This window comes from Ursus americanus, chromosome 19, assembly GCF_024610735.1.
Source record: "Ursus americanus isolate L20-20 chromosome 19, mUrsAme1.1.p, whole genome shotgun sequence".
Classification (NCBI taxonomy): domain Eukaryota; kingdom Metazoa; phylum Chordata; class Mammalia; order Carnivora; family Ursidae; genus Ursus; species Ursus americanus.
Window position 1 is genome coordinate 885,088 of NC_142145.1, and position 15,055 is coordinate 900,142.

Here is a 15,055-nt window from a genome sequence, read left to right on the forward strand (position 1 = left end):
AGCTAGTTGGACTAAGAAAAAAAAAGAAGACCCAAATTACTAAATTCAGAAACCAAAGTAGGAAAATCACTACACTTCAACAGAAATAAAAAGGAACCAAGAAACTGGAAGAATGGATGACTTTCTAGAAACACAAAACCTACTAAGACTAATCATGAAGAAATATGAAATCTGAATAGACCTGTATCTAGTTAAGAGTTTGAATCAATAATAAAAAATCTGATGGAGAAAAGCCCTGGATCCAATGACTTCACTGGTGAAATCTACCAAAAATGCAAAGAAAAACTAACATCAATCCTTCTCAAACTATTCCGAAAAATTAAAGAGAAGGGACATCTCCTAACTCACTCTATAAACCTGGCACAACCGATACCAAAGCCAAAGACATGACAAGAAAAATAAACTAAAGATCAACATCCTTTATGATCACTGATGCCAAAATCTTGTAATACTAGCAAAGAGAATTTAGCAAAATATTAGAAGGATTATACACTATGACCAAGCAGAATGCAAGGTTGGTTCAACATGTACGCCAATCAATGTAATAAATTACATTAACAGAATGAAGAAAAAAATCCACATGATCATCTGAACTGATGCAGAAAAAGCAAAGATTCCATACGCTTTTGTGATTAAAAAATAAACACTTAATATTGTTAAAATGTCAAGACTTCCCAAAGTGATCTGCAGATTCAATGCAATCCTTTATCAAAATCCCAATGACATTTTCTGCAGAAACAGAAAAACCCTCTTAAAATTCATATGGAATCTCAAAGGATCCCAATATCCAAAACAGTCTTGGAGGAACAAAAAAACAAAACTGGAAGAATCATACTTCTTGATTTTAAAACTTACTACAAATCTACAGTAATCAGAATGGTGTGGTGCTGGCATAAAGACAGACATACAGACCAATGGAATAAAATGAAGAGCCCAGAAACAAACACTTTCATATATGGTTAAATAATTTTTGATGAGGGTGCCAAGACCTTAAACCGGGGAAAAGGGTCTTTCAACTAATGATGCCGGGAAAACTGGATATCCACATGCAAAACAATGAAGTTACCCTTCCCTAATACCACATACAAAAATAACTCAAAATGGATCACAGACCTAAATGTAAGACGTAAAACAACCAAACCCTTAGAAGAAAACATAGGACAAAAGCTTCAAGGCACTGGATTTGGCAGTGATTTCTTGGATGTGACACCAAAGGCAGAGGCAGCAAGAGAAAGAACAGACAAATTGAACTTCATGAAAATTTTAAATTGTGTGTATCAAAAGACACTATCCAGAGTAAAAAGACAACCCACAGAATGGGAGAAAATATCTGCAAATCATAGATCTGACAAGGGATTAACACCCAGAATATAAAGAGAACTCCTGAAACTCACCACTACCACCACCAAAAAAACGTTAAAAAAGGGGAAAAAGACTTGAAGAGACATTTCTCCAAAGATATACAAATGGCCAAAAAAGACATGAAAAGATGCTCAATATCACTAATCATTAGGAAACTGCAAACAAAACCACAATGAGGTTCCACCGCACACTCATGAGGACGGCAACAGTCAGAAAAACCGAAAATGGAGGATGTGGAGACACAGGACCCCTGTGCACTGTTGGTGGGAATGTAAAATGGTGCAGCCGCTGTGGAAAACGGTATGGCGGGTCCCCAAAAATTGAAAGCAGAATTAGGATTTGATCCAGAAATTCCACTTCTGGGTACAGACCCCCCAAAACGGAAAGGAGGGTCTGGAAGAGATATTTGTACATCCACGTTGGTAGCAGAATTATTCATGATAGCTACAACGTGGAAGTAACCCAATGTCCCATGGATGGATGAATGGACAGGCCAAATGTGGCCTATCCATCTAATGGAATATTACTGAGTCTACTACACCTGCTACTACACAGATAATCCCTGAGGACATGGTGCCAAGTAAAACAAGCCAATTGCAATAAGACAAACACTGCATGATTCTAGTTACGTGAGGTACTTAGCCAAAAAAATCTCGGAGACAGAAAGGAGAATGGTGCTTGCCAAGGGCTGGAGGGACCAGTAGGGGGAGTGAGTGTTTAACTGGGGCAGAGTTTCAGTTTTAGGAGATGAACCGGTACGGAGGTGGACAGTGGTGATTCCCGCACAACATAATGAATGTACTTATTGCCACTGCACTACACACTTAAAAATGTTTAAGATGGTAAATTTTATGCTATGTGTATTTTACCATAACAAAATGAAAAAAATTACAAAGATTATGGGAATATTTTTTTAAATGAAATTATAAGTGGAAAGAATGCCTTTAATCAATTCATTTTTAAGATATTTAACTCTAACATAAATAAAATAGTTTTATATTTGCATTAAACCACTATATGTTCTAATTTTTTCAGGCAGCAAACTAAAATTGTATCTTCCAATATGTAACTTAATAACACCACAGCATTCCTGGAAAAGTATAAAATATTATCACAGATAAATTATAAATTAACCCATCAACCTCTACTTAGTAGCTATTATAGAGTATCAATATCCTCTCCTTGCCTTTCACTAAGGACAAGGATTATGCTTTTCAAATGTACATATATATATACATTCACGGGAGAAAAAAGTGTATCTGAATATTTTAAAACTAATACATAACTGTACCTACCTCTATAAAGGCAACATTTGTATTTTTCTTTAAAATTATTATTACACTAGGTACTTTTCATTAAAAAAAGCTCACAGATAAGCTGTATGTCACGAACTACTGTTTACGGATCTCAAGCACGGCCACACGTCACTATCACAACAGCAATCAATAACGCACACTCTAGTTTTGTCTTTAGATTGTAACGTGTGTGTTTAAACACAAAAGTATTTCAAATCTGGGAACTTTTCACCTTGATCTGAAGTCATCGTCTACACAGCATCTTGCAATTTTGGTTATGGAGTGTTTCTAGAACAGAGAATTACAAAAGCCCGGAGCTCTGCCCCTGGAAGTAACCCAGGAAAGATTTTAAGTGTGGAGGCATATTGCCTCTAAGTGTCTATGAGGTACCAAACCCTTCACTGTCCTGGCATGACTCTCTCCTCTATAATGCCCCCTCCATGGAGAATTGTATTTTAAGGTCACAGAGAAATAAAAGTAACTTGGAAAGGAGGAAAGAAACTGAAATTTTCTAACATGTGTGTAAGAAACAGAGGTCTGTGCTACTGGCATTTTCCTTCCGTTCACTCATCAAACCATTTCCTTTTCTTTTTTTTGAAGATTTTGAGAGAGAGAGCGAGCATGTGAGAGAGAGCACAAGCAGGGTGAAGGGCAAAGGGAGAAGCAGATTCCCCACTGAGCAGGGAACCTAATGCAGAACTTGATCCCAGCACCCTGGGATCATGACCTGAGCCGAAGGCAGACACCTCACCGACTGAGCCACCCAGGCGCCGTCATCGGATAATTTTCAAATGATATAAATTCTGGCCATTTTGCTGAATACTTGGATACTTGCTAGATATTTGGTTCTCTGATTTACTTGTGAGGCACAACTAATCTAAACCAATCCAGACAAGTTTCCAAATATTTCCCCTAGTATTGTAAATATTGATCAGGTGCAATGTTATAATTTAAACTGAATTCAAGGGAAGGGCTTGGCACATAGCTGCCGGTGGACGTGGGGCAGCAGGGGCGGCCACTGCTCAGCCTCTTGCATTCCGAGCACTGGTCGGTCAGCAGTTAAGTCTTCGGACCACACCCATCTGCCCTCACAATGCCATCAGTGCACCCTAAAAAAAGAGCTACCACTCGACAGATGAGACAGGCAATGTCATTCAGTGTTCAAAACACAGGTGAGTGCTGTTTCTTAAAAATCAACCCATTTTAAGAGCGGAGAGGGGATTTAATTTAACTGCGCCTCAGGTACATCCTGTGGGAAGAGGAGAGTTCATTCTACTCTTTCCAACAGGTACCCGGTACCTAAGCACAGCCCACAGCCCGTGTTAGAAACTGATGCCACGAGCAGAGCTGAGACCTCCTTTCACCACAGTCGCCACTGGTCTAGTACAAGAGCCAACAAGGGACACACACGATGACACACAGTGCGCCACAGGCACACACACGGGCGGGCAGAGGTGCAATGGTATCAAAGAACAGAAAAGAAAAAGAAGTCTCCAAATACAGTTCTTAGACTGGGTGTTAGAATCCAGGAGCTCCACAGATGGCCTTTTTTTTTTTTTTTTTAAGATTTTTATTTATTTATTTACTTGACAGAGAGACAGCCAGCGTCAGAGGGAACACAAGCAGGGGGAGGGGGAGAGGAAGAAGCAGGCTCCCCACAGAAGAGCCTGATGCGGGGCTCGATCCCAGAACGCCGGGATCACGCCCTGAGCTGAAGGTCGACGCTTAACGACTGAGCCACCCAGGCGCCCCCACAGATGGCCCGTGATTACAGGGATCTATGGGCCATGGAAGCCGCCTGCCTCGTCGGCCCACGCCCTGCTTCTGGAGACACTCACGTTTTCTTTTTCATCTTACAGTCTCCCCGAAGTTACTGCTCCAGTTACAGTTGTCAGGTAAAATACGCTACACACCTTGCTGCATTTCCTAGGTTTAGCTGGAAAACCTACCGATAATCACGCAACTCCATCGATATACAAAATACTAAGGAAAAGTATTTCTTAAGTAAAAAAAAAAAAAACATCAGGCTTACACTATCCCAATAAAAATGTGTTAATGGAAAACAACTTGAAAGAAGAGTCAAAAGAGTAACATTAGTGTTTCCATCAGAAGGATAAGACTATCACACTTTGTAGTACTTTTAACCACTGCATTTTATACAGCTTTACACCAGTGGCAATCACATCCTTACAAGTCTTAGAACACCGCTGGCATCAGATCCAGCTCCCGGAAAGCAGCTAACACACCGTCACTGGAGTCTTTACAATACAGAAGCCCTCTATACGTCAACTGTTTTGTACTTGAATTTATTTATACCTGAACTGAACTGTCTCATTTCTGATGCACTGAGAGAAGCTCTTAGAATCCAACTCTGACAGACACTGTTGGACAGACAGAACAATCTATGTAAACTCACTTCTATTTCCCAAATACGGTACACATGGCTTATATTTCAATTGTATGTTAATCTAGGAGTTACAGCCACAACCTAGCAAACGGAGTATATAATCTGAAAAAATCCTGCCAGATAAGTGTGACACACACACTTATCATTTAAAGTATGAAACAAACTAAATGATTCTCTAATATGAACTGAATTATTTTCATGTATTGGGGCAATTTCCATGCTTCTCTACCCGCCCCCCAGACTGTGAGCTATGTAACTATGGTGTTGAGCTAGACCTTCTGAGCGCCTCGCACAGCACAGGCGCCCACACCTGCCCAGGAAGTGAATAAATCAAAGAGTAGAAACACGTGGAGCTCCCCCTCTACTTTCCAGTGCCCCTTATCTTTGCACTCCGCATGAAGCCAGGGTCTGCTGTTGTTGTAAGCTGTCCTATTTCGGCGGCACGCCTTTGAAGCACTCCTTTAGGCCAACCTGCCTGCAGCTGCCCATCACCACGTGACCACAAAAGTACAAATGAGTGATTTTATGAGTCTGAAACTCTTCCTAGGGGTCCCTATACATGGACATTTAAACATTACTAATGCACGCATATCCTTTAGTACAACATTTTCCCACTGTGTCAAACTCCAAGAAAATAAGGCATCAAAAATATACATGAGGGCGCCTGGGTGGCTCAGTTGATTAAGCATCCGACTCTTGATTTCAGCTCAGGTCATCATCTCAGGGCCGTGAGATGGAGCCCCACGTCTGGCTCTGCACTCAGTGGGGAGCTGCTTGAGATTCTTTCCCTCTCCTTCTGCTCTTCCCCCACCACCCCCCTTGTGCTCTCTCTTTCTCTAAAATAAATAAATAAAATATTTGAAAATATGTAAATATACACATATTACAAGGCTTTCTAAACTACAAATAAAAGATTCAATTCAATTTCATTTTAGAAACTTAAGTTGGTTCTCCCATTCCTTTTTTACAACTATTTAATCATGTGAATTCATTTTGTCTATTTCTAGCACAATTATGTGTTGAAGAACACACAGTATCTGCACACTTTTCAATTCTGTAATAACAATGATGGACTTTAAACATCAAACTTTTTCTAATATCAAGAAAATTATTGTAAAAGATAGCTCTTTACCAATCTCATATAGTACAGAATAAAGACTGGGAAGATGGGAAAGAAATTATCTCTAAGGAACTTTGTCTCTGGGTTTCCTTCTCTTTAATGTTACACAGTTTGCAAAGATGAAATTTGCTCTGGGGAGGGAGAAAGCAAAATGTCACCATTTAAAGCTGTTTTCTCAATAGTGCACTGCACTTAACAAATAGAGGTTTGCTTTTTAGAAAGGGAGTATTTTGATTGGAAAAGATCTGAACAATGATGAGTGTGCTGTGATTTGCAGAAGAAACGACAGCAGAAAGTGCATATAAAGAACATTAAATGGGAAGGCAATGTTAAAGGCCCACGAACATTGCTAATATTTCAAAACTAGCTACAGTTTTAAACTCTAAACTTCAAGGAGAACTGCTAGGTCCTGAACAATAAGCAAATCAATTCTATCAATAATAATAATATGAATCATTTATATTACTCGGAATGTCACATAGTGAGCAGCTGAGGTTAGGGTTAGGCAGAAGCAGACATTATTCACCATGTGCATACTTAAAATACATAATACATGTATTGCCACAGGACACCTGAATTAATTTGTTCTGATTCTGATTTACTTACTTATGCTGTTATACAACATGTATTCTCCCCTCTGAGGTTCATATTCTAGAAAAGGAATATACGCACACTACTTCTTTAAATGCTCACTTCATACTCCCGGAACTAAACTGACGAATTCCACTTTCCGGTTACAAAACCAGTTATTCAGCATGGTTTTTCCTTTCCTCCTTTTTGAAAGATGTACACGAAAATAAAGCTCTTTCTCCTTAAATACTCCAGAACCCACTATGAGTATGTATTTAAGAGGAGTGAAATAAAATCTTGTTAGCAATAGCAAACGGAGGCCTTGGAAGGCCGGGCAGCTGGACAGCACCGATCAAGAACGTGCAGTAATTCACACGAGGTCGATGGAGGTTCAGTGAACTCCAGGGCCTCGATCAGGTCCAAATCCCGAGACAAACTCCTTGTGTCCTCCTCTCCTGGCTCCGGAGGGGCCTGTGCCCTGTGGAACACTTTTCCTCACTTACAGAAACTGGAGCTCACAGTGTTTTCTCTCTCCCGTGCGTGCTGCGTGCGTGACCTACAGGCAGCCCAAGCTACTCCCACACCTGGCCTGTACAGTTTGGGGAGGCAGTGGGGATGGCAGCAAATTCAGGTGACTGCCTACATCCCAAGCAAACCAGAAGTCTAGAGGACTCTTTTACATACATCAATTATTACAATCTCTCTCGTCTAAGCTGAAAATCCTTAAACGGCTTCTTCCTTCCTCTGACAAGACCTTCAGGATGGAGCCTGGCTACCCTTCCCCCACACCTGCACGCTAACTCACACACAGTCTCACACACTCAGCCACGCACACAAGTCACACACTGTCCCATGCTCAGTCACGCACTGTGTGAACTGTGCTTTGCAGCCTGGCTGTGTTCAGCCACACTCTTGCTCCCTCGCACTGACTTCAGTGGGATTCCACACATTGTCTAGCAGACATTTCTAACTCTTAGCAAGTGATAAGCAATATAAATCTGTGAAACAGAAAGGAAGCAAATAATATTCCAAAATATTAAGAGTGGCTAAGTTAATAACTTTTTTTTCCAAAGATTTTATCCATTTATTTGAGAAAGAGAGAAAACACAAGCAGGCAGAGCAGCAGGCAGAGGGAGAGGAAGAAGCAGGCTGTCTGATGCGGGACTTGATCCCAGGACCCTAGGATCATGACCTGAGCCACCCAGCTGCCCTCTAAGTTAATAACTCTTAACTTATCGTACTAAGGAAGCCCTCTGGTAAGGCTTTTTATCAAATATGCTAAATTGTCTTTAATTAGAAGATGCTTTTTTCATAAATATTTTTACAAAAACATATAAAGATCTTGGTTTTCTCCAGAACTCATTATACACTGCCGCATCTCCCTCATCTGTTTCCATGAACACCTTGAACATGCTGTTACTGAAGCACTCGTAAAAATAAAGTTACAAAGCAATGACCAATGACCATCTCCTCCACAGGCATCCTCATTTTTACATCCCCATAATCTGCTCATTATCTGGCATTAGCAAGTGCTTTCTCAAATGATGACAACTGCTCGCTAATCCCGGTACGTGAACAAGAGAGAAACGCAGCAGACTACACCAAGAGAAACCTGTAGCAATTAGAAGTAAACTATAGTCGTATACTAAAACCCCTTAAGTAGTATTATAAAGCCTAGTCTAAGCTGATAAAATCAAAAGTTCTGAGTCCTCCAAATCCGACGGGGGAGTCATCGGGGAGAAGGGGCTTCAAGCTACAGCAGAACACCAGGATCACCAAGGAATCAAAGGAAGCGTACACGCGTGCGCGAGCAGGCACCAGCCGTCCAGTCCCTATGATTCAGGAGACGGTGTGGGTATCACAGTGTATTAACTACTGCCCAAACTCACACTGAAATAGTCAAAGTACTTCATCTTACCGACTCCTAATATTCTCAGGGAGAAGGACCTTTTCCAGAGTAAATCTGCTAAACAAAAGCACTGTACTGAGTATATCCCACAGAGAGATCGCATGCGGGAAAATTTAAGAACCTGAAACATTCTCTAGGCTTCCCCTTTTCAGTTCAAAGCTTCTGTTTTCATTTATTCAAATTTAAGGTTTATTGTTTTTAACTTCTATAAACAATGAATACACTAGTATTTAACAAAAGATTTAACTTACCCTGGTAAATGTGCCTTCAAAACTATGAATATCCAGTTGTGGCTTCTGAGCATAAACATAAGCACTGATTGAGAAAAGGTCCTGGAATACAGAATATCTGAATTAATTACATCATAATTACACAAAATTACTTGAATTTTTCAATCACCAACTAAGATTTTTCATATGTTATTTACCAAAAGCGATGATTGGTTTTCCTATATTTTGTGTCCCAACAGTATGTTAGGATGGAAGATAACTAAGGGAAATAATTTTTAAGTTCAACAGAGGTGTGGCAATTTCTCTTGGTTCTAACTGACTATCGCTTAATGACAGGTGTGTGTCGAGCACTTGGGAGATGCTCAAAAACTCCATGTTGCCCGGGCTGTCCCAGATTCCAAGTTTAAAGGTGGAGATAGACTTTGTGGGGTTTTGTTATACTGTGTATGAGTATTCACAAGTTACACGGGTACCCAAGAATTTAGTGGGATTTAAGTAATCCTCACAATTCTGCATACGTTCTATAAAACAATTCAGCAAATTCCTAAATTTACTTCCATGTTTTTCTTCTCACCGCTACTGTATTTGCTATAAACAACTGACTTCCTTAAAGCCATGAACATATTGCATTTCTCCCATGTGCCTGAACCACATCCCCACGATCTGTATTTATAAAATTGTATGGGAAGGCTTTAAACTAATCACGCATCACAGCAATTTTCCCAGAACTAGCTTCAAAGTGGAAAAAAAGTGGTTTAGGTCACCCCACTCACGGGAAACAGCAAATGCTTAAACAATAAGTCTCCAGAGATGACATTTAAGCACAATAACTTATTTTAAGACATTTATAAAAGTACGTCTGCCAATTTAGAAATTTTAGTTTCTGAAACTATATAATTTTATTAAAATAATGTTATAAGTGAAAATGTATTGATAACAAATTTTAATTTTTTAAAGGTGCATGATTATCTTTACCAGGAGATCACAAAGAATTTATAATACTGGAAAGTTCCTCGTCTGTGTGGACTTCAGCAACACCAACGCCCACATGGGATTCTGACTGCACTGTCCACTAACCAGCCCACGGAAGAGTGACTTTGCATTTCTTCTGTATGGTGATCCCACACACCCTAACGCGCCAGCGTGTAACTGACATTAGGAGACAAAGCTCCAAAGCACACAGGTAGGAAGCGCACCTGAGTTCACACAGGGAGGATGCGAGTGATCACGTGGATGTAGAGCGACCTACTAAATTTGTTATAATCTAAATATGCTCCTGTATTTTTCAAACTGATTCATGTAGACACAAGTAATATTCCAAGTGGGTGAGTTACATCCACGGATGGAGATTATTTACACTGGAGCCTTTCAGAGTAAACTATTAGAAGTCTTTTAGCTCTTGATATTTCAGTTGTTTTTAAAAAATATATTCTTAATTGGCTATCAGAAAGCTGGACAAGCACAAGGCTATACAGAAGTTCAAGAAATCTGTCCTTACTACAGGCCTGAAATTTAAACAAGACCCACATCAACGAGGAGGTAAAGAACTCCAGCCCGCTCCATGCTCCTCGCCAGGGCCACTGCCAGCCTGCCCCCAGGACCCTGAAGCCACAATGCCCTGGCCTCCATGCTGACCACAGTTTCAGCCTCTCTGCTGACCTCTGAAGAAAGACTAGGATTCCTCTTCCATTCCGTTAGGAATCTACATGTTAACAACAGGCATCAGGTACACCTGAAGATAACTGAAGATGCTCAACTGGAAAGTGATAAGAGACGTCTAAGTTTAAGGTAAATTCTGTAATACAAATGCAGGTTTGATACAACAATCTAGTGACTACTGAAAAAACTAATGGAAAAAGAGAAAAGCAGCCACTTAAACAAGAACTCGTCAGACTCAAGCTCACTGCACAGCAAGGTAAAAGCCATGGATGGCAGGCCAAGCTGGTGTCTGAATAGGGTGGGCTTCCCACGTGTGCTGAGAGACAGGCGGCCCCCCAATCTCTACCCTGCCCTCAAGCCCTCCTTGGAGCAGGCCTGATGTGGCGTCTGCAGCACAGCTCTCACAACATGGCCTGGAAGTCACATCATTTGGAACCCTGGACTCACAGACCCCAAATGCCTGCACTTGACTCTAAGCTGGACCTGACGCAGTCTGCCAGTGCTATTTCAATCATGGCACAATGAGCACCAAGCTGAATGCAGGAACAGGCTCACAAACAGAGCTGGGACCTGCAACAGGTGCAAGAATCCACACCCCTTGGAGGGACATTAACCATTAAAACAGCCTGGATGCTGGCTGGGCCATCTGGGTTACCTGCATCAAGCTGCCCACGATCAAGGGCCCACGCTCTGATGGGCCATATGAAATCAAGATGCTATGGGTACCAGCATGTGACCCCTGCCCAAAGCTGCAAGAGGGAGGCCCATACCATCCTGGTGACACACCCCCTTCTGTCTCGGGAGAGTCTGGCTGCTGTTAACTTCTGGTTGGCATTCCAGATCAACTGCAGTTTGCATCAGTGGACCACGTGCCTGAGCCCACTTCCCTCACCTCCCCCACGGATGCACCTTAGAGTAAGGTAGTTTGATTAGTAAGTGCTGTTGCCCCAGAAAGTTAAATGATCTCTTGTGGACCATTCCCCCAGATAAATGATGGGGACAAAGCAGTGGTGGGGGTGGTGGGGTATGTAAAGCCATTTTGAAATGGTTTGAAGATTCAGATTTCCTCTTGACCAATTCCTAAACATGATGTGTCTTCAGGATTAAGTTGTATAAAAATATTTTACTGTATGGGAGCCTCAGTGGCTCAGTCTCTTAAGAGTCTGACTCTTGATTTCGGCTCAGGTCATGATCTCAGGGTCATGAGATCAAGCCTCACATTGGGCTCCATGCTGGGCATGGAGCCTGCTTAAGATTCTCTCTCTCCTGCTTCTTCTGCCCCTCTCCTCCTACCCCACGCACACACTATCTCTCTTTCTCTAAAGAAAAAAATAATTTCCTGTAAAAAATGCTTTGTGCTTTTTTAAAGAAAAGATTTATTTATTTGAGAGACAGAGAGCAGACTCCCCACTGAGCATAGAGCCTGAAGTGGGGCTCGATCTCATGACCCTGAGATCCCTCGACCCCTCAATCTCATGACCTGAGCTGAAACCAAGACTCAGGCACTCAACCGACTCAGCAACCAGGCACTCCAAATGCTTTGTGCTTCTTGCATAAAACCCTTTCAGCTGAAAGTCTGGGCAGAAAACGTGAGGACTCCTGGTGGCACAACACTGGGGAGGAGCAGAAGAAGGTGGTCACCCTTGCTTCTCACAATTGTCGGCAGGCTCTCCAGACCAGCAGGAAACCCTCCTGCTGCCAGTGATTGGCATTTGAGATTCAAAGGGGCTGCCAGGCCTAGAGCACATCCGGCAGCTGGGATTTCTCACTTGGACTTTGTGGTGAATGGTACTAACTTCATGGGCTCTGGCCAGGGCCTCTAAAGGGCAGGCCTGGCAAAAGGCATGCAGATTGGTCTCACCCAGCTGGTTGAGGTCCTAAAACAACAATACTGCTAGCACTTCTCCTGTAAAGACACCTTGGCCAAAGCAGTGGGCTGTACAAAAACAGAAGCACAGACTTGAGAAAGGCCTGCTCCCAAGAAAGGCCGGCCCTTGGGTGGGGTCTAGAGACGTGGATTTCAGGAGCGTTCCCACCATTCCCAGATAAGAAAGACTCACTGTGCCTGAACGATTTATTCAATCAGTGTGCTTTATACCAAACATCTGGTTCCTTCTGAGAGTCTGGCACCTTGGCATGTGCCAGACAGAGGAATGCCTCCATGAGTCTCTCCTGCGCTTCCCTGGTAGGCACCATCTCACTTGTGTTCTCATTATGTGCTGCTGGGGGTGTGCAGCACATCCTGTGGAAGTCCACTGGGAGGGGCTCCGGAATCTTGCGCCTCGTTTCCTCCAGATTCACCCCAGTGCCTTTCACTTGGCTGTGCCCCGAGTCCCGACGCTCGAATAAATCATGGTCATAAGGAGGACTATGTGCTGAGTCCAGGGGGGGGGGAGGGGTCTTCCTAGGGAATCATTAAAACTGGGGGTGGTCTCGAAGATCCCCCAAAACAGAGACTTCACCATTTTTATAGCTCTCATTTTCATTTTTTGTTATCTGTTTTATTTTGGTTTTGCCTCAGAACAAATGTTTTAGCGTGGCTACCACACTTAGAAAATCACAGACTTGAAGGCATGAAGACCCAAAAGCCAAAGACAGGGTAACCACAGCAGCTGAAGAGCGATGGGGGAGATGGAGACCTAAGGTGGGAGAGTGCCTCAGAGGGGCTCTAACTCTGGCATCCTCTCACCCCGACCCCACATGACCCACATGAGGGGTGGGTTTCCAGCAGCCCAGCTGACAGAAGTGAACAAAGACCCCAACTGCAGGGAAGACAGAGCTCGGAGTTCGACTTCAGACCAGTGAACTGCCAAGTAGAACAAAACCAAACAGAAAAACAGTACTCTTCAGAAGAACATAAGCCAATCCAGAGTGTCTACAATGTATCATTAGAAATGCAGAAGACACCATCCAAACTTCTAGACATATGAAGACATAAGAACATAAGATCCACATTCAGGCAAGAATTCAATCAATAAAGACTAATTTTGGAGATGACCAGATATCAGAATTAAGAGATGAGAATTTCAAAGCAATTTTAACACCTCGAAGAATTAAAGGAAAATATTCTCCGAAAGAATAAACAATGGGAAACCAGAGCACAGAAAAAAATACATATTTAAGGAAAAAGAACCAAATGGAAATTCTAGAATTAAAAAAATACAGTATCTGAAATAAAGTTATTAGATGAACTTAACAGCAGATTGGAGATGACAGAACAGAGTCAGTGAACTTGAAAAAAAATCAAGAGATAATGAATCTGAAGACACAAAGAAAAAAGATTTCGGAAAGGATATGGCTGCAGCACCACTGACAGGGTATCAAGAGATCTAACATGCTTACGATTGGGTTCCTGGAAGGAGTGGAGAAAGAATGGGGAAGTAAAACTATTTGAAGAAATAATAACTAAAAATATGCAAAATATGTTGACAGCCCAGACAGATGCATGAAGCCTAGAAAACACCTAGACAAATAAAATTTTAAAAAGGAAGGAAGAAAGGAAGGAAGGAAGGAAGGAAAAGAAAACCCAAAGTAACATTGCTAAAAAGCCAAAGAGAAATCTCCAAAATACCCAGAGAAAAATACATATTACATGCAGGGAACAATTATCAAAATAACACTGATTTCTCATTAGAAATAACGGAAGCAGGAGACAGTGGAACAAAATAGAGGGCTATGGGGGAAAAAAATCCGTCATCCAAGAATTCAATATTCAGCAAAAATATCCTTCACAAAAACAAGTGAAATAAAGATATTTTCAGATAAACAAGAATGAGAATTCACTATTGGCAGACATACACTACAATAAACGATAACGGAAATTCTTTAGACTGAAGGGAAATATTATCCAGTACAAATTCAGTCTTTAGGAAGGAATGGTGAGGAACAAAACTAATAAACCCTGTTTTTCCACTTAATTTTTCCTTAAAATACAGACAAAACACTGGAACAGTTCATATGCAGATATACTGCATGTAAAAAGTATATGAATGCATATAAACATAGATGCATACAAAAAGGGCACAATACGCTTTCAGCATAAAGGACAGGTAGGGTAAATGGACCCATCCAATGACAAGGTTCTTTCATTTTACATCAAGTGACACAATTTTAACTTTTCACAACACTTTTAGTTAAATGTATATTATGAGCTCTAGCAACTATGGAAGAAATGCAAAGAGGTGTAACTAAAAAGCCAATAGATAAAGTAAAACAATTCTAAATATATTCAACTAACCTAAAACTGTAAAAGAAATGTCTGAGACACCGGAGCTGTGGGCCACAGGGGAAATAAAGACAGCCTGTGAGGGAGGGTCAGGAAGAGAGAGGGAGGTGATTGCTGGCCAAGGTCTCTAAACAGCAGTGTTAGGCCACAGTAGTGGGAGAATTATCCTTCAACAGGAGAAGGAACAATTCTTCATCATAATAGGTCAAAGGGAGGAAAAATAAATACCAATAAGCATAATACTGTTCATGTATTGGTGGGAAACAGAAGGAATTTCC

At 41.5% G+C, this 15,055-nt stretch overlaps 1 protein-coding gene across 2 annotated transcripts in view; it reads right to left on the reverse strand.

The window, feature by feature from the left end:
- The window catches only part of ATP9B (ATPase phospholipid transporting 9B), a 256,636-nt gene that overhangs the window by 132,399 nt on the left and 109,182 nt on the right, over window positions 1-15,055 (reverse strand). For both annotated transcript variants that reach the window (XM_087869720.1, XM_045790301.2), the window contains one exon: window positions 8,915-8,995. In XM_087869720.1, the coding sequence (XP_087725846.1) occupies window positions 8,915-8,995 (81 nt within the window). The remainder of the gene's footprint in view (window positions 1-8,914; window positions 8,996-15,055) is intronic.